At 60.9% G+C, this 25,791-nt stretch overlaps 1 protein-coding gene across 1 annotated transcript in view; it reads left to right on the top strand.

Annotated features, from left to right (window-relative positions):
• KNDC1 (kinase non-catalytic C-lobe domain containing 1) overlaps nt 1-25,791 on the top strand; it is a 65,693-nt gene that overhangs the window by 32,915 nt on the left and 6,987 nt on the right. Inside the window, 17 exon segments of the mRNA XM_078076932.1 lie at nt 1,582-1,659; nt 2,239-2,323; nt 2,877-3,046; nt 3,049-3,766; nt 4,090-4,234; nt 5,293-5,390; nt 6,245-6,639; nt 11,350-11,379; nt 16,332-16,425; nt 16,497-16,594; nt 16,740-16,960; nt 20,161-20,274; nt 21,184-21,331; nt 21,442-21,621; nt 22,211-22,417; nt 22,905-22,987; nt 23,257-23,407. Of these exon segments, the coding sequence (XP_077933058.1) occupies nt 1,582-1,659; nt 2,239-2,323; nt 2,877-3,046; nt 3,049-3,766; nt 4,090-4,234; nt 5,293-5,390; nt 6,245-6,639; nt 11,350-11,379; nt 16,332-16,425; nt 16,497-16,594; nt 16,740-16,960; nt 20,161-20,274; nt 21,184-21,331; nt 21,442-21,621; nt 22,211-22,417; nt 22,905-22,987; nt 23,257-23,407 (3,015 nt within the window).

Raw genomic sequence — 25,791 nt, 5'->3', positions numbered from 1 at the left:
GGGGCGGTCCCGCGATTGGTTCAGTGATCAAGAGGCCACGGGAAGGCCACCCCCGGAGGGAGAAGCCCTGTGTGGCCTTCTCTGCCCCTGACTGCTCTGTGGCCTCAGGAAGGTTGCTTAACGGCTCTGGGCCTCTCTGGCCTGCTCGGCCAAGTACAGATGAGCTCTCATGTCAAAGAGAAACTCGGCAGACATTAGCTACAATGCTGAACCAGTTTACCAAGTAGCTATGGACAGATGGACGGACGGCAAGGGAAGGAGCTTCGCTCCACTCCAGATCTGCATGGAGGCAGCTGGGTGTTTTCAGGGAGAATGAGGGACTGGGGAGGGAAGTGGCCATGTCCGCCGTCCCACGGACACTGGGAGCCTGGGGCCCCATCCTTCCTGAAGATCGAGGTTCAGAGCATCAGGTACATCCTGGGTTGTAAGAGGCACAAACACCTCGAGGGCAGAGGAAGTTCACAGTCATGACCTTTGATAGTAACCGCTCTAAGGTGGGGAGGTCGCAGCCTCTGCCCGGAGTTGGCGGAAGCAAACAGCTTTCCAGACAGGAACCCCAAGGGGTCTGGGCCGTCCCTGCACTTGGGCCGCGTGGCCTCCGTGCAGAGCTTGGAGGGGGGCGTTCTCTGCCGAGAGTTGTTTGTGGTTCTCACCAGCAGTTAGGAAATGGTAGAGGTGTCCATGGTGGGTGGGGGAGCCTTAAATGGTGGCTTAAGGGAAGAATCTTTATCTTCACATTCAGTACCATCCATAACCCCAAATGAAAAATAGAAATTCTCATCGGTGACATTCTGTCCCCAAATATCAGAATGTCTGAGCTTGCAGAGGGTCAGTTCGTGGGGGTCAGCTGCATTTTCAGTGTCCACCCCTCACCCCAGAGCTGGCCAGTGAACAGCTCGACTGAGGGCACAGAAGGAACGGCAGACCGTGGGCCTCAAATCTGCTTAACGCCCCAGCACGTGGCTCTGGGGCCACATCCACATTCACCCTGCAGGCGGCCACTGCCCTGTTGTCAGGGTCACAAAGGACCCAGGCAACTGGGTCAAGTTGCAGTTAATCGTAATTGTCTACAGAATTGTTCTCTTGCCTGTTTTTTAGGTTGTAGTCTGGGGGGTTGTTGTCTTGTCTGTGCATGTGAGGGCTGAGTGGTTCTGCCCTAATTCTACTATGGGTCTTAACGTCTCCCTTTCTTAGAGTTCTTAGACGGGCCGGCTGGAAAGGGTCATGTGTCTTTGTGCCCCTCCTCTCCAGCCCTGGGGCCCCCGCCCCCGGAGACTGCGGCTCGCCCCTCGCCCCTCCATGCGGATGGCTGTCAGTGTGGCAGGGGCCTGGGGAGGGGCTGTGGCCATTTCTGTTAGGTCTGTATTCGTTCCACGTGGGGCCTGCTTAGCTCTCCCTGGGAAGGGACACCTGTGGGGTCCTCCTGTCCAGGAAGCCCCCAGGCCCTCCTCCCAGCCACCGAGCACTCTCTGAAGGGCCCAGCCTGAGGTGCACTCCCCTCCACGTTTGGAATGACCTGGGGCCGCTGCCCAGCCTGCGGCATTTCAGAGCACCTGGACACAGGGCTCGTCCTTCTTGCAGATATGCAGCACTTACCTCCTACAGCGGGGCATGGACAGCAGAAAGATTTTAGCTCACCTGAGGGCATCCACCTATAAGGTAAGATGGGGACTTCCAGAGCATGGGTGAAGACCTCTCATTCTGCCCTGGGGCCCTGGAGAGATGAGGATCCCTCCTTGCTTTTTGCTGTTTACTGTCCACGTGGAGTGAGTTTAGGAAAGAAGTGGTAACTTCTCCTTCGCTCTCAGAGGAGCTCCGGCTGGCAGCCCCGCCCCGATCTCTGCTGACGGCCTGGCATGTGTGGGGCGGGGGCCTATCCTGCAGAGTGACCCTCAGGTAGCCGGCATGGTTTATAAATGTGCCTGCTGGCCTCCTGAGCATACTGACCCAAGCGGGGCCCTTGGATGGCAGAAAGGCACAACACAGTCCCCCCGGCAACCTGTGGGAGTTTGAGTTCTGAGAAGCCCAGGGTCTCCGACGGTGCCATAATCCGCCCAGGCCCTAGAAACCTCCCCAAACCTTGTTGAACTGGGAAGCGGTGTGCCCAGAGCCCAGCTGCGTGAGTCACTGTGGGCTGGGGGTGCCATGAAGGGTCAGGGAGTGCGCCCAGTGTCCAGTCTGCACCTCTGGGTCCCTGGTGTCACCTTGACTGGGGCGGTCCGTGTCCTTCTGCCTCAGGTTGACCAGGAGGAAGAGACGATCAGCCTCCAGAATGCTCTCTCGGTGGTTGAACTGAACCCCAGCACCCCCAGGCCCAGCTCAGGTGGGCCGCCAGGGCCCAGCGTCTCCTGCCCCCCAACCCCACAACCGCTCCCACTGCTGACCCCCAGGCCTGAGTGGACACCCACAGGCAGGCACCACTGGGCCCCGGAGCAAGGTGTCCAGAACATCCTGGCGTCCTTGCTGCTCACTCTCCTCCTCTGTTCCAGCCGCCCAGTCACACTCATGTCACCAGCCTCCAGAGCAGGTGGTGTAACCCCAGCGTCCCTCCACTCTCTTCCCACGTCCACACACACATCCTGCTGACCGGTTCCTGCCCTGTCTGGCCGGTCACCCCATCCTGCGGCAGGAAGACGACTCCCTGGTCCTGTCTGTGGCCTTCTCCATCGCTCCCACCCTCCCCCACCCGGCCCTGCCCTCCCAGCTCCATCACCCTTGCCTCCGGCCACCTCAGGTCTCTGGAAGTCCCCTTGGAGGCTCGTGGGGGCGCACAGCACCCCATGGGGGGCGGCAGCTTTGTGGCAGGGGTGGGGGGTGCTCCGGGGGTCTGCAGGGCCGGCCCACACCGCCTGCACTCACGCAGAGTTTGTCCCCAGGTTTTGTTCGGGTCGGCGGCGACACCAGGCTGCTGGTGGTGCGGGGGCCTGTGTCCTCTCAACCCCGCTGCTGCGAAGGGGCCACGGTGCTGCCGGCCGCCCTCACCGCCGCGGCCACACACTTCCAGCCCATCGTGCCGGTCCCAGATGCAGGTGACGCCAGGTGAGCACCCCCACCCCAGAGCTGGCAGGGTCCCTGAGCCACCCCCGAGTGCTCCCTCCTTCTCTCTGTGCTCTCAGGGACGGGGAGGGCGATGGGAAGCAGGCTCCCGAGGCCCATGGAGCCACCACCAGCCAGAAGATTCCTGACCAGCCAGTAGCTGCTGCTGGACCACAGGGAGCAGCCCCAGAACCGCTCAGGGAGTCAGTGCCGAGAGACACGGCCCAGGGGATCCCCTGCGCCCCACCCCCTGGCCCGGAGGGGGCTTTACCAGCGATGCCCGAGTCTTCTACGGCGGCCCCACTCCTGAAGGCACAGGCGCCTCCCATGGAGCAAGGGCCAGACCAACCAGTCCCACCCGGAACCCCAGCGTCCAGTGCAGCCCGCCACGACCCGAGTCACCCAGCCAAGCCACCCAGGAGCAAGGCCACCAAGGGCGCAGGCCGGGAGCCTCGGGGTCCCTCATCAGCCCCGTGGGACCCCTCCCTGGCCAAGGCGAGTCCAGACAGCCCCAAAGGCACCTCTGTCCCAGAACAGGATGGCCTGGCCCCAGACAGTCACCCCGAGCGGCCCCTGCCAGCAGACCACAAGCTCTGTCTGTCCGGTGTGGACACCTCGGCCCTCCCGAAGAGGACAGCCTGCCCGTCGCTGCAGGAGGCCATGCGCCTCATCCAGGAGGAGTTTGCCTTCGACGGCTACTTGGACAACGGGCTGGAGGCTCTGATCATGGGTATCATGCGGGGGTGGGCACAGGGTTCCCCAGAGAAGCCCCAGGACCAGGGAGAGGCTAGGGGGAACACAGTGACCTGGGGGAGGATCAGTGTGAAGGGGACCTGGGGCCCCCACTCATCCATCTGCATGAAGAGCTCGGGGGGCAGAGCTGCACCCCAGGGGATCGGCCAGCAGCAGAGCCTCAGGCAGGAAGAGGGTCTCAGGGCCTGGTCCCGCTGCCCCGGCTTCCCCCCGGCCCTGATCCCCAGCTGTAGAGAGCAGGGAACCCAGAGGGGATGCTCGCCCACATCGTGACTTGCCGCTACCATTTTGCAAACCCAGGGGAATATATTTACGCCTTGAAAGACCTCACCTACGCCACTTTCTGTGGGGCCATATCGGAGAAGTTCTGTGACCTCTACTGGGGGGAGAAGTTGCTGCAGAGTCTTTTCAAAGTGGTGAATGGGAGGATGTCCCCCTCCGAGAAGTGAGTCCCCCTCGTCAGGCCCCAGGCTTCCCCCACCCTGGGGTCCCCTGCCAGGCCGGACGGCCCTGGTTCTGCCCCCTCTGGCCCCCGGCTGTGTTCCCCACACGTCCTGTCCCCTGAAGTCCAGCTCCCCACACTGGCCACCCACCCGGGTCCCTCTCGCTGGGCCTGAAGCCCACCCTAACCCACAGCTTTCCCTTTGGGCACCGGGCTCCTTTGGGTAGGAAGAGAGGGCTGTGGGCTCACAGGGTGTGGGAGGCACATCCCTGCTCAGCTACCAGCTTGAGGAGGCAAAGGGACTGGGAGCCCAGAGGGGAAGAGGCCCCCACAGGGAACAGCATCTGCCCCCACCCCGTCATCCAGGTCGGCACTGGGTGACAGCTCCCCTCCTAATGGCCGATGTGGGGTGATGGCCACTGGAGGACGGGCGGCTTCCCTGTCCCGGTGCCCCTCGCCCAGCCCCGTGGCCCTAGCGCCTTCACAGACTATGCCCGGGTGCTCCGTTGCCATAGACTGGGTGGCAGTGGCCCCGGGGGCGGGACCGTGCCTGGACCCCAGTGTCTTGACACCGGGCACACCCACAGCCCTGTCTGCCTCCAGAGGCTGCCCCAGGCAGGTAGGATGGCGTCACTTCGCATTTGCCGCGGGAGCTGTGGGGGGGCACCTTGCTGTGCTCCCCTCCTGGGCAGACAAGTCAACAGGCACGGAGACGAGCACCCCACCCCCCCACACCCCCGTGTTCTTGCCACGTGGAGAAGGGCCATCCAGGGACCTCCGGAAACGAAGGCCCACGAAGCCCTGTGCCAAAGATTTGGGCCCCTTAATTACCGTGGAAGGACGTGTTGTGTGCCAGCCTGTGGCCTGCAGCCGGGTTGTCCTTGGGAAGCTTGGATGGGGCCTCAGAGTGATGTGTGTCTGGGGTGCCGGGGCGGGGTCACTGGAGGCCCCCACCGCAGCCTCAGTGGGGCTTCTGCACATCTGCCGAAAGTTTCCCGTTGGAAGGCAGTACGGGGGGGGGGGCGGGGGGGCACCTGCAATGTCCTCCCTTCTGATGACAGTGCTTCGGAGGAGGCTGGGTCACAGCCCGAGGGCAGCATGGCCAGCACTCCAAGTGGCTGCTCACTGTCCAGCAAAAGGCCATCGCTGCACGGAGCAGGTAAGAGACATGGGCTCTGGGGGCAAGAACTCTCCACGGCGGGGTCCGTGTTGACCCTCTTACAGGAGAGGCTCCCCTCTGCCCCTGGGGCCCCCCAGTGTCCCCTCAGAGACCCCAGAGCAGGGCTTGTCCTCCCCTGGGGGCTCTGTGCTGTGAACGGGGTTCTCCCAGGCCAGCAGGTGGGCGGCGAGTAGGAGCCCAGTGGGCTGGGGGCTGGGAGGGCGCTTCTGCTTCTGGAATCACTGGCCAACAGCTTGGTGATCGGGGACTCTTTGCATCTTTCCTAGAAACATGTGCCATTTAAAGACTCTGAGGCTCATTTTCCTGGAATGTTAGCGCAGGGCTCCAAGATAACTGAAGTCTTTGTAATTTCACAGAATCCCGTCTGAATGGGACATGGCTTTAGAATCAGGTTGCATGACTATGATCACATGTAATGGGCATTGGAGCAGGTGGACAGGCACCCTCCTCCCACCTTTTCTACCGTGTGCACGCCCCAGGAAGTTTAGGAGCAAAGTGACTGTGCCCAGTGAGCCCCTCTGCCCCTCAGTCCAGCCTTGTTTGTGCTCCTCTCTGCACAAGCAGGTCACAACCCCTGGGGTCTCCTCTCTCGACTCCGGCCCCACGGGACAGCCTGTGTTTGGGAGGGGATCTGAGGGACCCTCCTGGGATGCAGGACCACCACCCTGAACCCTCAGGACCCTGTTGGGCCGCTAGAGAAGCACGGGGGCACCCGGCCGTCTCAAGAGGCCTCGCGTCCCCGACTCAGCACGAGCAGCCTCTCCATAAACAATTAGTGATGGACTCTGCCACACGAACTAGAGTTCCGAGTGGAATCCTCCTCCCCTGTGCAGGGAAGGAGAAACTGACCACCGCGCGCGTCAGCCGAGCCCCCTGCCCGTCCCCGGCGCTGTCCGATGTGGACGCGGACGAGCTCTCACGGGGTAACTTTGAGGTGGGATTCCGGCCTCAGAAGTCGGTCAGAGGCGAGCGGGAACAGCAGCAGGAGGCCGGAGAGCACGGGCAGCAGGGAGGGGGCCCAGGGCCCGAGGCGGTGGCCCGGCTGGCCAGGCCCAAGGAGGGGGCCCCAGCTGCGCACTCGGGCCCGGCCGAGCTCCAGAGCTGCAGCCCCGGCTGGTGCAGCGCCTTCTACGAGGCGGACTGCTTCGGCGCCGACGTCTCCAGCTACGTGAAGGACCTGGTGAGGCAGAGAGCCGGCGGGGCCACCGACGTGGACGCCCAGAGCCCGGTGAGTCCCGGGCCGCTGCCCACTGCTGGCCGTGTCGGGGAAGAGGGTGCCGTGGCCGCAGAGGCGCCCTGGGCGGCAAGTCCCGCATCGCAACAGGAGCTCCCAGTCACTCAGGCAGTGGGGGGTGCGTCCAGAGCCCCTCCCTGCGTCCCACGTCTGGGCCCCCACCCACCACCAGTGACCCCCATGCCGGTCTGGGCACCCTCCATGGGAGTACTGTGCTCATCTGCGTGTGTCCTCCACATTTCAGGTAGGACATGGCCTTTCTCTCTGTTAGCTGGGCATATGAGCGTCAGGTGACTGTTGGCCTCGGGCCGTGTCTCAGGGGTGGGGGGCAGGCAGGTGGAGCCCCCTCCTCCCAGGCAGCCTCCTGTTCCTCATGCCTTGCCCGCGGCGGTGCGTTCCGGCCAGACCCCGGGGTCATCTGGCCTGGGCTTCCCTGGTGGGCAGCGTCCCTCCAGCTAGGGCAGCCTACGCTTCTCCCTGGTCAGCAGGGCAAGAGGAGCCCACAAACTTGAGGGTGGCCAGGCCAGGCAGCCCCTGGGTGAGGGCACCCCACAGAGCTCTGGACCCACGGTCGCTGCCCCTGCCACTGGGCCCCTGCCCCCCATACCCAGCGGCTCTGACCTGGGCTGCAGCCTTCCCCTGTGACCAGGAGCCCCCACTTGGGCCTCGGTGCCCAAGGCCTGACCCTCCAGGACAGCAGTCGGGAAAGACCCCATCAGTGCTTAAGCGTCCTGCTCCTGGTGCCTCCACCTGCCCGCACGACGCACTTCCTCTGGCCTCCGTCCGAGGAGCAGCACAGGAACGCAGCGCTCCCGGCCCTGACAGCGCCGTCTGGACCTTCCCCCGGGGCCCCCCCTTGTTCATCTCCTGCCACTGCCTGAACCTGGCGTCCCTGCTCAGTCCCAGGCTGGAAAAAGAGCAGGGCCCTGCCCCCGGCCTGCACACATGAGGATGGGGGCCATGCCCTGTGGGCCCACCCTGCCCCTCCTGGCTTCATGCTGTGATCCCCTGCATGTGCCATCACGGGCACCAGACTTCGGGGCCTGGCGGGGGCCTCCGGCGGGGCCCTGGCATGGAGGGGGGCCCACATGTAGGCTGTCAGGGCCGGGAGCACAGAGCTCAGAGCACAGGGCAGCTCCGTGCCGCTGCATCGGAGTCCGGGGCTCCCAGCCCCTGACCAGCTCCTTCCTTCCGGGGGGGCGGGAGGGGCCTGTGGACCTCACCCCCACTTCCTTTTCTGTAACGTGTATTTGCACACGATGAAGCTTACTCGGAGCTGCTAGATGTTCTCGCCCCAGCAGCCTTCTACCTGCAATGGCCTCTCCCAGAAGTGGGAAGTGAACAGCCCACAAGAGGCAGAAAGCCACATCACACTCCCCGTCGTGGGACCAGCGATGGGGCCGCAGCTCATGACAGCCCACCACATGCACGGGCCTCGTAAGCAGGAGTGGAACAGGTCCTCCACACCCTGGGCTGTCCTGGAGTTGGAGGGTCCTGAGGATCCTAACGTTCGTCACTGAGAAGGGCCCGTGGACAGTGAGTGCCGTGACGCAGTTTCCGAGGGGGCGGTGGGGAACTAAAACGCTTCCCTGAAATACGCACCGCACGCTTCCTAGTTGTGTAGGCTGAGGGCCTGGAAGCAGAGACGGCCCGTGCCAGGGTCCTGGTTCCAGGGCCATCCTCCAGTCAAAGGGACCAGGGCTCCTGGAAGAAATCATGGACCCTGGGACTGGGGCAAGACCGGTGACAATAAGCCAGGGCCATCTTGGGCCAGAAAGTGAGGAAATGATTAAGAACCCATGATGGGGGCATGTCGAAGTTCAGAGGAGCCAGCTGAAGGGCCCCCGGCATCCAGAGCCAGAGCAGTTTGAGAAGCAAAAGAAATAACACAGAACAGTGTTCTAACTCAGAGTGTGAAACATCCGCACGTCCACACTCACACAGATCCTTGAGCCGGAAAGAGCATTGGCCCAATGATGGTTTTCGACGAAGTAGAAAAACTCATCCTAAAATTCATACAGAATCTCAAGGGACCTCAACTGGCCAAACAGTCATGAAAAAGAAGAACAGAAGTGGAGGACTCACACTTCTGATTCCAAAACTTGCTAGAGCTGCCGTTGCCAACAGTGCGGTCCTGGCATGAGGACAGACGTACAGAACAGCAGGACAGATAGGAGAGCCCAGAAGTAAGCCCGTAGCGAGATGATTGTTGACCAACTGTCTGCCCGGCAAGTGGGCCAAGGACAGTCTTCACAGCACATGGTGCTGGGAAAACAGGGTGTCCACCTGCGAAGGGAGAAAGTCAGTCCTGTACTGTACTCCACTTCCAGAAATTAACTGAATTATCAGAGACCTAAACGTTAGAGCTAAAATTATAAAACTCGTAGAAGAAAATGGGAGAAGCTTCACAACCCTGGACGTGGAAATGATTTCTTAGATATAACACCAAAAGCACAGGCAACAAAAGTAAAAATAGAAAAATTGTACTCGGGGCACCTGGGTGGTTCAGTCATTAAGCATCTGCCTTCGGCTCAGGTCATGATCCCAAGGGTCCTGGGATCGAGCCCTGCATCGGGCTCCTTGCTCCGCGGGAAGCCTGCTTCTCCCCCTCCCGCTCCCCCTGCTTGTGTTCCCTCTCTCGCTGTCTCTCTCTGTCAAATAAATAAAATCTTTAAAAAAAAAAGAAAAGAAAAATTGTACTCGATCAAAACGCAGACCTTTTGTGCGTCAAAGGATGCCGTCAACAGAGGGGAAAGACAACCAACAGAATGGCAGAAAACATTTGCAAATCATATATCTGAGAAAGGTTTAATCTCCAGAATGTATAGGGAACACAACAGCAACAACCCAAGAACCCAGCTGAACAAGGAGTGATGGACTTACATAGACGTCTCTCCAAAGAAGATACACAAATAGCCAAAAGCTCATGAAAAGATGCTCAACATCCCTGGTCATTAGGGAAAAGCAAATCAAAACCACAGTGAGACCCCACCTCACACACGGTAGGATGGCTCTTACCAAAATTTAAAAAAGAAAGAGAAAATATCATGTTGGTGAGATGTGGAGAAACTGGAGCCCTCGTGCATGGCTGGTGGGAATGTAAAATGGCGCAGCCACTCTGGAGTTTCCTCCAAAAATTAAACCTAGATTTACCACGTCAGTCAGTAAGTCCACCTCCAGGTGTCCACCCCAAAGAGCTGGGAGGAGGGCCTCCGAGAGCTGGTTCACAGCAGCCCAAGTGCCCATCAACAGATGGATGGATGGAGATGGAGAGTACACACACAGTGGGACAGGCTGGTCCCTGACACGTCATGGAGGAGCCCCGAGGGCCTGATGCTGAGTGAAAGCCAGACACGGAAGGACCAGTACTGTGTGCCCCAGCTTCATGAGGTCCCTGGAGTCACCGTGTTCACAGAGACCGTGCGGGGGGAGGGGATGGGGGCTTGATCGGGACAGAGCTTCCCTCTTGTAAGATGGACATGGATGGTGGGGATGGTTGTACAACGGGGTGAGTGTGCTTCATGCCAAGCCTGATGAAAAATGGTTAAAATGGTAAATTTTATGTTATGTATATTTTGTCACAAAAAATGTTTCAAAATAAAAATTTAAAAACTAGTTGAGAGCGGGGCACCTGGGTGGCACCGTCAGTTAATCGTCCGACTCTCGGTTTCAGCTCAGGTCATGATCTCAGGGTCATGAGACCGAGCCCCACATCGGGCTCCGCGCTCAGCAGGGAATCTGCTTGGGACTCTCTCTCCCTCTGCTTCTCCCCACTGTGCGCGCATGTTCTCTCTCTCAAATAAATAAATAAATCTTAGAAAAATAGTTGAAAACAAAAAAAAGGAGAGGATGACCCTTGGTCTTGGGAACTTGAGCCGGTGCTTACAGCTGTCATTCTAGTTGAATCCTAGTGAACAGAGAAGAGACGGAGGCAGCATCCGCAGAGTTTCCTTTGCCCTCAATCCGTGCCCACGGCCCCACCAGCATCCTGTGACTCTAACCTCCAGCTGGACCAGGAGACAGGAGCCCCGCTGACCTGGGAACGGGGAGGCTGAGGGCGCCCACGCCCCATAACAGAGGACGTGGCCCTTTCAGAGGCAGCTCACTGTCCACACCGACTTCCCCAACAGCTTAATCCGAGAGTTGTGGGGAAGGGGGGATGGTAAGAGTCCAGGTGTGTCCTCCAGTGTCGTAGGTCATCCTCTGGCATCACAGGTCGCGCCTGCTGACTATAGTCACGTCTTTATGATGGACGGCTATGGACGGACTGCCCCGTTGCCAGCCCCTGTGTTCAGCACCGCAGAGGGTGGCTCTTTTGTGTGCGAGAGCCTGCTGTGGGCTGACGGGGCCCTTTCCTCAGTCCTGTGCTCTCCTCAGGGTGGCGGCCCCTTGCAGGGAGACGCACCCACTGGTGAGCCCAGGTCACCCCTGCACCACACTCAGATTGTTCTTGAAAGTGGGCTCAGAGGCCAGCTCAGACCAGAAGAGTGCCGGCGGCCAGTGGCGGCCCTTATGTGGACCATGACCGTGTGGTTGGGACGAGGTGCCCTGGGCCTCCCGTCTCTGAAACAGGCTCGGTCCCACAGTCACTGCGGTCACTCTGCGGGTGGGGCACAGTCAGGAGGAGGCAGATGGTTTGAGGGATGATGTGGAGTGACTCGGAGTGACCCTGTTTTCCCTTTTGTTCCTGCTCACCTGGGGAAGATGTCTCTCCTGGAACCGGAATGCAGACAGGTGAGTTTGCTGCACTGGGCGGGCGCGGGGGGGGGGGGGGTGCGGCTGGACGAGGCCGCCGTAGTTCTGTGTTTCTCTTTGAGAACCCGCTGCGTTTCGGGCAAACTGGAAAGGTGTAAAACAACTATTGGTCACACTTTCACATTCGCTACCCAAACCGAGCGAGTGCGAGGCAGGCCCAGGCGCTGGGGTGGGCAGAGCGGCTGGAGGGCACCGGGTTCCCTCCGTTGGTCACCGAGCGCGTGCCAACGTGCCCCGCGCACCTGCCGTGAGTGCGGGCTGAGTGCCCGCGTCTCCTCGTGCCACAGCCCAGGCGCTCCGGGCTGTGAAGCTGCCCCGAGGGGCTTTGTTGCCCTTCACCGGTTGTTAAAACAGGCTTTGCTTTCAGTATTTAGGTGAGTGGTGCTGATTTCGGTTCCTCCCTCTTCTCTCTGTAAGTTCTGGCTTTCCGGCTTCCTTCTGACCGTGGTTCTCTTTGTCCCCAGTACTGGCCAGCTTTCAGGCCCGTGTCCGTGGAGAGGGCTGTGTGTGGTTGTGCATCAGATCGTTCATACTTCCTTCTCTCATAATCCTATGGGGGAAGTCCTTCGTTGGGTTAGGCCAGGGGAAGCACCTCAACGCAAATGATCTAAGTATTTTGTTCAGACCTCGCCAGTCCGAGTCCGCTGTGGTCGGGTTTGCTGTGCTTCTGCCAAGTACGGTCGTGGTGAAGCCCTGCTCGCGTGTGTCTTCTCCATTATCCTGTCTTGTGTGGAGTTTAGTTCACATAGATTTAGTTTTAAAATCAGTCGAAACAGTCCTGGAGTCTGTGTGAGCCCCGCTTTCCAGCGGGAAGCAGGTGTGTCCCACGGGCCCTCTCGGGGGGAAGGGGTCTGGATCAGCATCTGGACAGTGTGCGAGAGGGCGAGGGGGCTGGACAGAGCCTTGTGCAGGGTGGCCTCAGAGAGTGCCCTCCCCATGGCGGTCCTGAGCTGCACAAAAGGAGAGCCCAGGAACGCAGGGCTCGGGGCCGTCCTTCCCCTCTTCAGGCTTTGGGGGATGTCAGCCAGGGTCGTGGCGTCTTCAGAGAGGCAGGATTAGGGGCGCCTGGTGGCTCCGTCGGTTAGGCGGCTGCCTTTGGCTCAGGTCATGATCTCAGGGTCCTGGGATGGAGCCCCATGTCCAGCTCTCTGCTCAGTGGGGAGTCTGCTTCTCCCTCTCTCGGTGCTCTCTCTCTCAAATAAATAAATAAAATCTAAAGAAAAAAAGGAAGGGAGGGAGGGAGGATCACAGAGAAGCATGCGTGGTTGGGACTGCAGAGACCCTTGGCCTCGCTTGAACCAGACCTCCCGAGGGCAGAGATGAGTCCGTCTGTGAACACAGCTGTGCGGGGTCAGGGTTTGCGCCCTCCCACTGACTGTCCTCAGTGATGACTCGTTCCAGATCTGTGCCATCCCCCGGTAGCCACCGGCCGTGTGTGGCTGAGCACTCGAGGTGTGGCCTACAAGACAGAGGAATGGACATTCTCGTGTCCTTTTAATACTACAGCTGCCTCACACGGCCGGTGGCTCCCGTGTCGGAGGCGCATGCAGGTCCTGCGCACGCAGTTCTGCCCCACACACCCTGGGCGCTCATTCTGTCCCCCACCCTGGTGACCAGCGACTGGGTCCCCGGGCCGACGAGCCAGGAAGGCAGATTTGGAGCCCGGGTGTGCGACGTCAGATCCTCACTCTCCTCACACACAGTCCCAGCCAAAAGATGTCCCAGCAGCTTTGGGGCAACATGAGCTGTGCTCAGCAGGCTTCCTCCCCAAACGTCTGCCTCACGTGGGGCTCTCGCTGTGCTCGAAATCAGCGTTCTCCACACCTGTTTCCACGGAGACTGCCTGCCGTCCCAGTGTGTGACACCCCCCGCCCCCTGCAGCTTGCACGTGGCCCAGCTGGAGAAGGACCTGGAGGCCTTGGGGGACCCGATTCAACAACCGAGACGTGGGAGAGGAAGGTGGTTCTGTGTTCAGTCCGCACCACGTCCCCCAGGCACAGCCCCTGCCACACAGCTGCCCCAGGCTTGGAGGTTCCTACCACTTGGCGAGGCCATCTGCTACCCCGCCGTTAAAATAGAGGCATGAGGGGCGCCTGGGTGGCTCAGTTGGTTAAGCAACTGCCTTCGGCTCAGGTCATGATCCTGGAGTCCTGGGATCGAGTCCCGCATCGGGCTCCCTGCTCAGCAGGGAGTCTGCTTCTCCCTCTGACCCTAACCCCTCTCATGCTCTCTCTCTCTCTCATTCTCTCTCAAATAAATAAATATAATCTTTAAAAAATAAATAAAACAGAAGCATGAAGAAGAAGACAGCCACATGAACCACCTTTTCAGTAAAACCATCAGATAGAAGAGATTCCAATATTTAAATAAAAACACCACCTGCATTTTTAATTTCACAAAATTGTACAGAAATAAGTGCTACCAACAAAGCAAAGTCCCTTGTTGTAGTTAGAGGAGACCAGGGGAAAGCTTGTTTGGGTTTGAGCTGATTAGATGTGCCCAAATGAAGACCGGAGTGTATTTGGCTTTCAGAGTAAGGCTCCCATCAGTGTGGCCATTTCAGGGCCCTGGGGCCACCTTGAACCCTACTAACAGGAAGTTATTTCCCTGGGAGTCTGAGAGATCCCTGGGCCTCTGCCTCTTCCTCTGGTTCCTGGCCCTAGCCAGGTCCCTCACTGTGCCCACCCCACACCTATCCTCCTCACCCAGGGACAGGCAACCTCACAGCCCCAGCTGGAGACCCGTGGCAGCTCAAGGCCCCCTCCCAGGGACCCACCAGGCTTCCAGCGCCCTCACCGCTCCAGACTCACACCCCTCCTCAGCCCTGGACCCTGCAGGGTTGGGGGCAGTAAGCCAGGCTGCATCTGTCTGCTCCTTCCTTCAAGGGAGGAGCCATGTCTGGGTTCTGGTCATTTCTAACACTGGCTGCCCTGAGCCTGCCCTCCAGCCTCGAGGGTTTCCCGGTCCCTCTGGGTGAGAGAAGAACCCAGACCCACCTCACTGGAGGACAGAGCTGGGGAACTTCCCCCCACCCCAAGCAAGCTTGTGGACCCTCCTGGGAGATGCACATTCTCCAGGAGGGGTTTGGGGCCCCTGATGCTGGGCACCCTCGCAGACCGTGACACCGCGGCTCTCTGGACTGCCCGCGAGCAGCAGGGGCCACGCGTCCCGGCCGCTGTCCCCGCGCAGCACCGCCGAGGGGCGCGGTGGGAACGGGGGCTAGCCAGCCTGAGTCTGGGGCGGGGACTCCGCGTGGGGGTCCCTCGGGGGCGGCCACGCAAGCTGGGCAGCCGGGCCTCAGGTGGGATCCCCATCCTCGGGGGCCCAGGTGCGGGGACGCGGCGCCCCCGGCGGTCGCGTGGAGATCCTGCAGGGGCCTCGCGGGGCAGCTAGGGCCTTCGGCTGGGCTGGGGGGCCAGAGGGGGTCAGAGAGGCCAGAGGCGCGGGCCAGCTCCCCTTCCCCCAACCAGGCAGAAGTGGTCCTGGACACCCATCCGGAAGGGCAGCCCCTCGGTGGGCCAGGGCGGGGCCCAAGCCGCGGCCCCTGCACCCCAACCCCCTCCTCATGCGGGGGCCTGGCTTTCCTGGGGTGGGGGACGGTCAAGAAGCCGGACAGGCCACTAGCTGCCTCAACGATGTTCTGCCCTCATTGTTTTAAGTGGCTCAGTGGGATCTACTTTGCGAACACCGATTTACTGAGATATTATCTTTGCCCCCAGTTCTGTTGACCTTCATAATAAAACAGTTACTTTACCAGAAAAACGGTTTATTCAGGAAAGCAGAGAATTGCAACATATAGAAGCAAACTAGGGCAAAAACCACAGGCAAGACCTGGGAACAAAGAGGAGGCTCTTTCATAGGGGGGAGTTGGGGCGCCTGTTGTAAACTAAAACTCCATTGGAGTAAACTGGGGGCTGCATTGGCTGGGCCGTGGGCGTCTCTCATTGGCTGGGCCGTGGGCGTCTCTCATTGGCTGGGCCCTGAGCGTCTCTCATTGGCTGGGCCCTGAGCGTCTCTCATTGGCTGGGCCGTGGGCGTCTCTCATTGGCTGGGCTCTGAGCGTCTCTCATTGGCTGGGCCGTGGGCGTCTCTCATTGGCTGGGCCGTGGGCGTCTCTCATTGGGTGGGCTCTGAGCGTCTCTCATTGGCTGGGCCGTGGGCGTCTCTCATTGGCTGGGCCGTGGGCGTCTCTCATTGGCTGGGCCGTGGGCGTCTCTCATTGGCTGGGCCGTGGGCGTCTCTCATTGGCTGGGCCCTGAGCGTCTCTCATTGGCTGGGCTCTGAGCGTCTCTCATTGGCTGGGCCGTGGGCGTCTCTCATTGGCTGGGCCGTGGGCGTCTCTCATTGGCTGGGCTCTGAGCGTCTCTCATTGGCTGGGCCGTGGGCGTCTCTCATTGGCTGGGCCGTGGGCGTCTCTCATTGGCTGGGCCCTGAGCGTCTCTCATTGGCTGGGCCCTGAGCGTCTCTCATTGGCTGGGCCGTGGGCGTCTCTCATTGGCTGGGCCCTGAGCGTCTCTCATTGGCTGGGCCGTGGGCGTCTCTCATTGGCTGGGCTGTTGCCGGGGCAGGAGGAAACCTTCCTGGTCGATCCCGGGTAGTGTGTCCACCTGCCAGGGTCCCTGCTGGGTCTGCCGTTCGCCGAGAGTGGTGCTGCCGAGAGGTCCCCTGCTGGCCTCCAACCCCCACTTCGGCGACATTTCCTAGTCCCCTCGTCGGAATTCACGCCCCCCGTGGCGCACACAGACCGTTTCTGTGGCTGGATGACGACAGCGTCCCTGTGAGGTCCCGTGAGAACCCTGGTGTCCCCGCGTGGGACGTGTCCCGCGCTCTGGTTCTGCGCGGGCCCTGCGGGGAGGCCGCCTTCCGCGACCAGGCCGGCAAGCGCGGGGCGCGGGGGGCGCAGGCGGGGCTCACGGGCTGTCTCGTGGCAGGAGCTGGAGCAGCAGCTCCTGATAGAGAAGAGGAACTACCGGAAGACGCTGAAGTTCTACCAGAAGCTCCTGCAGAAGGAGAAGCGCAGTAAAGGTAGCTCGGGGCCGGGCAGAGGCGCTCCGGGGGGCGGGGGCCCGCTTTGTGCCAACTCTGCCCGCCCCCAGGCTCCGAGGTGAAGACCATGTTGTCCAAACTGAGAGGGCAGCTGGAAGAAATGAAGTGCAAAGTGCAGTTCCTGGGCCTGGTCAAGAAGTACCTGCAGGCAAGTCGGCCCGAGTCCCTAACCGCCCCCCCGCCCCCCGCCCCCCCCGCCGTCAGTGGCAGGGTGACCCAGCACCCGGGCCCTGCCAGCACCCGGCGGCAGCAGGCCAACCAGACGGAGGCAGCTCGCTTCCCTGCACACACAGGTCATGTACGCGGAGCGGTGGGGCCTGGAGCCCTGCGCCCTGCCCGTGATCGTGAACATCTCCGCGGCCCACTGCGACACGCTGGATTTCAGCCCCCTGGATGAGTCCTCGTCCCTCATCTTCTACAACGTCAGCAAGCACCCGCGTGGCGGCAAGCAGAGGAAGGCCCGCGTCCTGCAGGCGGGCACGCCTCTGGGGCTCATGGCATACCTCTACTCCAGGTGCGGCCTCCCGTGCCCCAAGTGGGGAGGTGGGCCTGTGGGATCCCCTGGACCCCTTCATGCCTTTTGAAAGCAAAAGGGAGACAGAAAAAAAGAAACAGGCCCCCAGGAGGTGAACGAGGTGAGGAAAGTGTCTGCCTTCCCTCATCTGAGATGGGTTTATACTTCTTTTAATTTAAAAAATGTTTTCATCAGAACTTTAAGTAGCCTGTGTCAGCTGCCATTTGTCTCCTTTGCCAAGCTCTTGGCTGGACCTGCACCTGGAGTCTCAGGTGCGCCCTGACAGGTGCTGGGAGGAGAGCCGGGGAATGTGGCCATGCACAATTAACAGCCCAGGGGGCTTCTAAAATTAAACACACACAGGAGCCTCAGAAAAATACCTGGATCCCAGCCACTTTGCCAGGTGAAAACATCCCACAATTAATCATCTAGCTCCCCAGGGACCGCCAGGGAGGTTGGTCTCAGCACGCTCATTGAATTACTTCTGCAGCCACTGTCTCTGGGCATGAGCACAACGTTGGTCCATCAGACACCCTAACTGATGTGCAAGGTGTGCATGCTCACCCTGCAGCAGGGAGGGCCAGTCCCCTCACACCCAGGGTCACTGGCACCCCCAGGACACCCCCACCCTGCCCATCGGCACGGCCACATGTCCTGCGTGGATGGGCCTCTAGTGTTCACCTGGTATGCAGGCACAGGACCTCCCGGCAGGTTCCCTTGACCCAGCGGCCTGGCCCACTCCCAGGCACGGGGCCTGGCAGCTCAGGGCTGGGTATAGACTACCTTCCCAGGCAGTGGTGGGAGGCCCCACCCAGTCTTGCCTTTGGGAGACCCATGACACACTTGGGAGCCCCCGAGGCCTTCTTTAAGCTGGAGGCTGTGGTGACCCCAGAACTGAGGGTCAGGTATCAGCAGGGTACACTGGGGGCTATCAGGGAACAAGGGAAGTCCCTGAGAGCAGGGGCCTCCCAGGCCTCCCAGGACAGCAGCCTCTTCCCATGTGCTGGGAGCTTTCCACTGGCCAGGGGCCCAGGTATACCCTTTGCAAGATGGGTGTACCACACACACACACCGAGGGCTGGCTGTGTGATTACAGGAGACTTATGTGTGCATGTGTGTGAGTGGGGTGTGTGTGCATGTGTGAGTGGGGGGGTGTGTGGGCATGGTGTGTGTGTGTGTGTGCATGTGTGTGTGGTGTGAGTGGGGGGGTGTGGTGTGTATGTGTGTGCATGTGTGGAGGGGTATGTACATGGGTGTGTGTGTGTATGCATGTGTGGTGTGTGAGTAGGATATGTGTGCATATGGGGGTGTGAATAGGGTGTGTGTGGTGAGTGAGGTGTGTATGTGTATGTGGGGTGTGAGTGGGGTGTGTGCATATGTGCATGGGGGGTGTGCGTGTGGGGGTGTGAGTGGGGTGTGTGCATATGTGCGTGGGGGTGTGTGTGCATGTGGGGGGTGAGGGGTGTGTGCATATGTGCATGGGGGTGTGTGCATGTGGGGGTATGAGTGGGGTGTGTGCATATGTGCGTGGGGGTGTGTGTGTGCATTTGGGGTGTGAGTGGGGTGTGTGCATATGTGCATAGTGGTGTGTGTGCATGTGGGGTGTGAGTGGGGTGTGTGCATGTGTGCATGGGTGGGGTGTGCATGGGGGTGTGTGTGCATGTGGGGTGTGAGCGGGGTGTGTGCATGTGTGTATGGGGGGGGTGTGCATGTGGGGGGTGAGTGGGGTGTGTGCATGTGTGCATGGGTGGGGTGTGCATGTGTGCGTGGGGGTGTGTGTGCATGTGGGGGGTGAGTGGGGTGTGTGCATATGTGCATGGGGGTGTGTGTGCATGTGGGGGGTGAGTGGGGTGTGTGCATGTGTGCATGGGGGTGTGTGTGCATGTGGGGTGTGAGTGGGGTGTGTGCATATGTGCATAGTGGTGTGTGTGCATGTGGGGTGTGAGTGGGGTGTGTGCATGTGTGCATGGGTGGGGTGTGCATGTGGGGAGTGAGCGGGGTGTGTGCATGTGTGCATGGGGGGGTGTGTGCATGTGGGGTGTGAGTGGGGTGTGTGCATATGTGCATGGGGGTGTGTGTGCATGTGGGGGGTGAGTGGGATGTGTGCATGGGGTGTGTGTGCATGTGGGGGTGTGAGTGGGGTGTGTGCATGGGTGGGGTGTGCATGTGTGCATGGGGGGTGTGCATGGGGGGGTATGAGTGGGGTGTGTGCATATGTGCATGGGGGGTGTGCATGGGGGGTGTGAGTGGGGTGTGTGCATGTGTGCATGGGTGTGTGTGTGTGTTGAGGGCTCTTGCATTGTGCGCTGTGTGTTTGTGCACAGCACCTCCAACAAGGGGAGAGCCTTCACTCACGTGGTTTATCTTCACAGGCTGGGCCTGACCCCGGCCACAGCGTCCCCAGCCCACAGAAGCCCCAGGGTGACTGGGTGGCTGGCCACCCTCATTCTTCAGACATCATGTCTCCACTCTGAAGCACCTCCCAGTGGCTGGGGAGGCAGCTTGCCAGGACCCACGCACCTTTCTTGTTTCCGGGACTCAGTCACTGACCTGCATGGTGTCGCCTGACCTGGGGCTCCCTGGGGCATCCCTGAGGGTGGGGGACGCTGGGTGAAGCAGAAGGACCCTCGTTCCCTCAACTACCTGGTTTTGCCGTGAAGAAACTGAGAACTTTGGGGCACAAATTGCCACGCTCATTTCTAATGCAGTGAGTTCCAGTTTGGGGGCTGGAGTCGCTGTCTGCGCATAGGAGTTTTCTGAGTAGGTTCTAGAAGCAGATAGTGAGGGGACCTTAAATATCAGTGGCAAAGAAGATCCTCCCACCCGATATGGTTGGGAGTCCCTGATGTTACCAACCCTCCACATGCACCTTTTACTTCTCCAGGTGGTTCTCTTGTCCGCCATCCTCCTGCAAGGGCATGTGTGTACACGCTCACACACACAGAACTCACACGCCTTCACGCTCATGCACATTCACACGCTCTCTCTTTCACACATTTACCCCAGAACTGCTAAGGAAGGCTGCGGGGAGCCGGGCCTCCCCCACTTACCTGCAGCACAGGTAAGGTCTGGTGGGAGGAGAGGCCTGCCAGGGCCCCCAGGACTGGCTGCTCGGGCGTGGGGGCCTGGCCCCGGGCCAGCAGGGCTGGAGGACACGTGGCAGCCGTCCCTGTGCTCTGACTGCCTCCTCTCGGCCCCAGTGACGCCTTCCTGGAGGGGTACGTACAGCAATTCCTCTACACCTTCCGGTACTTCTGCACGCCCCAGGACTTCCTGCACTTCCTCCTGGACCGCATCAACAGCACCCTGTCCAGGTGCGGCCACGGGCCCAGCACCCCACAAGGGGTGACCCAGCCACAGGGTGGACCCCGTGGCACCTCGTTAGTGACTCTGAAGGGCGAGGGGGTCCCTGGTGACCCTGACAAGGATGAGGGCAGAGCCTGGTGGGAGAAGGAAGAGCAAGGACAGGGGACACGGGGCCCCAGAGAAGGGAGCCAGCTGTGCCGGGGGGGGGGGGGGGGGGGGGAGGGCGGGGGGAGCGGGAGCGGCCAGAGAGGCCACTGATGCTTATGGGGATGGTGAGGATGGGGGAAGGGGAGGGTGGGGGTAGGGGCGGGTAGGAAGACGGGTGAGTGCCAAGCCTGTCAGATGGAGGAGGGCAGCCGGGGGGGACGAGGGTCCTGCCAGCCCTCAGCCTTCCTCTGCAACACACGGGCAGCCAAGGGCTGGGGTCAGTGGAGAAGCTAGATGGACGTGCTCTGGCCTGTTCTCTGAGCCGGCCTGGCATCACGGCCAGACTCCCCGTGCACTCCCTCCCTGGGGGCAGGGACTCACAGGAGAGACCTCCATCTGTGGAGCCAGGCTCCCACCCCACCTCCTATGGAGCGCCTGCACACCGCCTCCCAGACCCCCGGAGTCCCGGGCCCTGGCTGCAGGGGGTGACAGGTGCTCCGGGACCGGGCGCCGGGCAAGGGTGGAGGAGAGGCAGCAGGCTCCGGTCCCGGTCACTGAGCCCGGGGCCCCACTGGGCAGCTACTGGCTGTCTCTCCCGTCCCCTGAGACAGGAGGGTAGGGCTGAAATAGCCCTCGAAGACAGAGCCACGCTCAGACCCCACTGACGCCCCCTTGCTTGGCGGGGTGCCCACAGGCAGCCGTCTGCCCCAGTGCGGTGTTGGGCAGCAGGGGACCCTGCACGGCTTAGGGCTCCTCCCCTCTGCCTGCAGGGCCCACCAGGACCCCACCTCGACCTTCACCAAGATCTACAAGCGAAGCTTCTGCCTGCTGCAGGCCTGGCTGGAAGACTGCTATGCCGTGGACTTCACTCGGAACGCCGGGCTCCTGGGCAGGCTGGAGGACTTCATCTCTTCCAAGGTGACCAGGCAGAGCACCTGAGCAGCCCCTGCCCCTCCGCGGGCAGCACGCGGGGTGAGAGCCACCACCCTCGTCTGGGTGGCAAGCGACTGCCTTGTGCTTCTGCCCAGATCCTGCCACTGGACGGCTCAGCGGAGCACCTGCTGGGCCTCCTGGAGGTGGGCACTGACCGGCGGGCCGAGGGCACCTCACGTGGCACAGACCTGGAGGACCCCAAGGAAGCCGAGGAGGACGCCAGACCTCTCAATGCCCTCTGTAAGAGGCTCTCAGAAGACGGCGTCTCCCGGAAGGTGGGGGCCTTTCCCAGGGGAGGGCCTCCTGGGGCGGGCAGCGCGGCTCCCTGAGCCCAGCCCAGAGAACACAGAGTGCGTGCACACACGTGAACACACGTCCTGGCACACACACCTGCACATACACACGTGCTCCCCACGTTGCCAGTCCTGGGCACCAGCGCTGTGAGGCTGGCACCTCCTGCCCACCCTGCTCCAGGACAGGACAGCCGGGGAGCCCAGGCCAGCTCCTCAGACGACCTAGCATTCCTGGCCCTCCGGCCAGAGGTCTGGGTGGGAGACACCATCGTCCGGAAGTGGCCTGGGATGGGGGCCGGGTCTGAAGGGACCTGTCCGTGATATATGGGGACGGCCCCAAACCTCAGTGGCTGTGTCCATGGGGACCTGCTGAAATGACCAGGACAGTGTCCTTGAGCCAACAAGGCCCCAGGCGGGAGGGATTTGTTCTGTGGCTCTAGCTGAGCCAGGCTGAAGGGTCCCGGGCCCGGAGCCAGCCCGGTCCTCCCCCTGCCGCACCCCGCCAGGCTGCCCACCGGAAGGACCGGCTGTCCTGGCGGCCCCTTTAGCACAGCCTGACCTCGCCCCGCAGAGCTTCCCCTGGAGGCTGTCCCGGGGCAGCGGGCTGGCGCTGCCACACCACAAGGAGCGCCAGTACACCATCGCGTCCGCCCTGCCCAAGCCCTGCTGCTTCGAGGACTTCTACGGCCCCTACGCCAAGGCCAGCGAGAAGGGCCCCTACTTCCTGACCGAGTACAGCACCCACCAGCTCTTCAGCCAGCTAACGCTTCTGCAACAGGTGACGGGCCGCACGCAGCGCACCTGCAGGGCGTCACGGGGAGGGACGCTCCGGTGCTCTGCTGTTTGCTGGAGGGACACGGGGAGGGCCGTGACTGGGGCCACACGCACAGGCAGGGGGCGGGCGGGGACCGCGTCGGAACGGCTCTGGCGGCACACCGACCACTGCCGCCGCCCCTGCAGCCCCGTCCCGGACACTCCCGCCTCGCAAGCGCTAGGGGGCGCCCTGCCGGCCTCCTCCGTCCTGGCGCCTCGGCTCCCACCGGAGCCCCGCCCCCAGGTGTCCCTTTCCCAGGCATCCCACCCTGCGACCCGCCCCCCCACCATCCTGGGTCCTGTGTCACTTGGCAGGCGACAGTAGTGATGGTGACTCCGGTCATCCTACCTGCGGTCATCACGGCTGGGCAGGTGGAGAATCCCCCGGAGATGCTGCCTTGTCCACACGGCCCTGGGAAAGGACTGAACATCTGTGTCCTTGTCTCCGACAGGAGTTATTTCAAAAGTGCCATCCCGTCCACTTCTTAAACTCACGGGCCCTGGGCGTCATGGACAAAAGCGTGGCCATCCCCAAGTGAGTGTTCACCTGTGGGGTGTCACCCCAGAGTCCTGGGACAGATGGCTGGTGGCAGGGTCTTGGGGGCTTCACCTGAGTGCCTCGTAGACACCAGTGGCCAAAGGGAGCTGCTGGGGTCATGAACGGCCTCGGAGCCAGGCCCTCCCCTCTCCGCAGAGCCCATCCTGCCGGCCCCACGTGGATCTGGAGAGCCCCCTGCAGCCCCAGGGCTGGGCAGGGCCACCTCCGCACGGCCTCGCTGTGACGTGCACCTGTGTCTCTTCCAGAGCCAGCTCCTCCGAGTCTCTGTCCGCCAAAACCTGCAGCTTATTTCTGCCCAATTACGTGCAGGACAAGTACCTATTACAGCTTTTGAGAAGTGCAGATGACGTCAGCACCTGGGTGGCAGCTGAAATTGTGACCAGCCACACCTCCAAGGTCGGTGCCTCGGCAGCGCCCGTCTCAGAGAAGGGCTTGGGGTAGAGCTGCGTGGCCACGTGCTGCTTCCTGTGGAACCCCAGTCGAATGTTCTCCCAAGTGCAGGGAATCCACAGACTCAACCCCAGGCAAAGCGTAAAAGTAGTGTCACAGCTTTTGGTGGTGGTGACGTCAGACACCATCCAGCTCTCCAGCGTGCGCCTGTCACACCCCCAGCCTGACATGGCTCTTCACTCTGTTGCAAATGCACACTGGCTCTGATCACCATGACAAGCCTCTCCTCCATGGAACTGTCACACCTACGTGTGTGCACACAGTCTCACACGCGTGCATACACTCTGATACATGCACAGTCTTACACAAATACACCCCCTCACACACATACCCCCTCACACACACTTCCTCACACTCCCTCACACCCATACCCTCCTCACACTCACTCCCTCTCACACACTCCCTCTCACACACATACCCCCTCACATTCACACACACACTCCCTCTTACAAATCCCGCACACACACCTCCTCACACTCACATACTTCCTCACACTCCTTTGCACCCATACCCTCCTCACACTGACACACACCCTCTCACACATTCCCTCACACCCATACCCTCCTCACACTCGCACACACCCTCTCACACATTCCCTCACACCCATACCCTCCTCACACACACACTCCCTCACACATACCCCCTCACACTCACACACACACTCCCTCTCACACATACCTCCTCACACTCACACACTTCTTCACACTCCCTCACACCCATACCCTCCTCACACTCACACACTCTCTCACACATTCCCTCACACACATACCTCCTCACACTCACACACTTCCTCACACTCCCTCACACTCATACCCTCCTCACACTCACACACTCCCTCTCACACACATACCCCCTCACATTCACACACACACTCCCTCTCACAAATCCCGCACACACACCTCACACTCACACACTTCCTCACACTCCCTTGTACCCATACCCTCCTCACACTCACACACACCCTCTCACACATTCCCTCACTCCCATACCCTCCTCACACTCGCACACACCCTCTCACACACATACCCTGTCACATTCACACACGTGCTCCCTCTTACACTCCCACACTCCCTCTCACTCACACACACTATTGCTTTTACATACATAATCTCTCTGACACACAGAAACCCTCCTAAATAGTCCCTGTTGCCCACCTAGATCTTCTCACAGATTCCCTGACACACGCTCCCTCTCACACACACGCCCTCTCTCTCCCACACTCACACCGTCCTGCTCACACACAGCCCCTCATAACACTCTCACGCTCACACTCAGGGTTCAGAGTGCTCCCCTAGGGGGCGCCCTCCGCACTCCTGCCTGAGCCAGGCCCGGGGCTGGGAACTGTGACTCGGAAGTGTCCCACTAACCTGAGCGCTCCGAGAGTGAGAACCAACTTAGTCACATTCCCCATCACTGTCACATCCCCTGCGGGCGGCACAGTGTGCGTTCTCAGCCAGTCTGTGGAATAAACGAAACCCAGGTCAGAGGAGCAGTCAAGGTCAAGCTCTTGCTGTTCTAGGGCCTCTCTTGGCCTGGACCGTGGGTATCTCAGCCTGAACTCACTCTCCTGCTTCCGGCAGGTACTGGGCAGGCCAAGGACAGTCACCTGCCTCAAAGCCAGCGCCTCCCTCCAGGTTCCCACCCACTCAGGAGGGTTGAGGGAGGACAGAGCCCCCCAGTCCCTAGCGCATCTGCACCTCCACCCAGTCAACACCCTATTGCCAAGGCCTCCAGTTTCTTGCCGCCTGAGGCCAGCAGTGGGAGGGAGCGTCACTGGAGTCCTGCCCACATGAAGTGGCCACACTGGCACGCAGAGGAATGACGGTCGGGGCCACGAGGGCTCCTCCCGTGTAACACAGCCCCTTCCCATGGGGAGACCCCCACCACTCCACAGGCGGCCGCTCCCTTAAAGCAAACTCTGGCCCAAATAACAGGTCTCCTCAAGCATGACCCCCTCTACCGCTGCCCCTGGGCAGAGCCTCACAGGGGGCGCTCAGGGGTGGGAGGACACCATTGTTGTGCCCCAGCTGCCCCAGAGCCCGCAGAGGCCACCACCTCCTCGTCAGACAGCAAAGTGAAGATAAGTCTATTCCTGCATTAACAGCCTCTGCAATTTGTCTTTCTAAGGTTCCCCCATGTTTCTGCTCACCCCAAACCCACAGGGCAACCCAAGGCCCATTAACACATGCAGAGTTTTCTACTTTTTCCCCCTTGGGGGGGAATTTTCAAGTTTTAGGGATTTGTTAGCCAACAGACTGACCCATCCTCATTTCTGCCAGGATGTGGGAACAGGGAGCCTGGGCTTTACCCACTTTGTTCTAATCCACAAC

The sequence above is a fragment of the Halichoerus grypus genome, chromosome 7 (genome assembly GCF_964656455.1).
Source record: "Halichoerus grypus chromosome 7, mHalGry1.hap1.1, whole genome shotgun sequence".
Taxonomy (NCBI): domain Eukaryota; kingdom Metazoa; phylum Chordata; class Mammalia; order Carnivora; family Phocidae; genus Halichoerus; species Halichoerus grypus.
The sequence above is the reverse complement of the archived record's forward strand: the minus strand, read 5'-3'. Positions and strand labels throughout refer to the sequence as shown.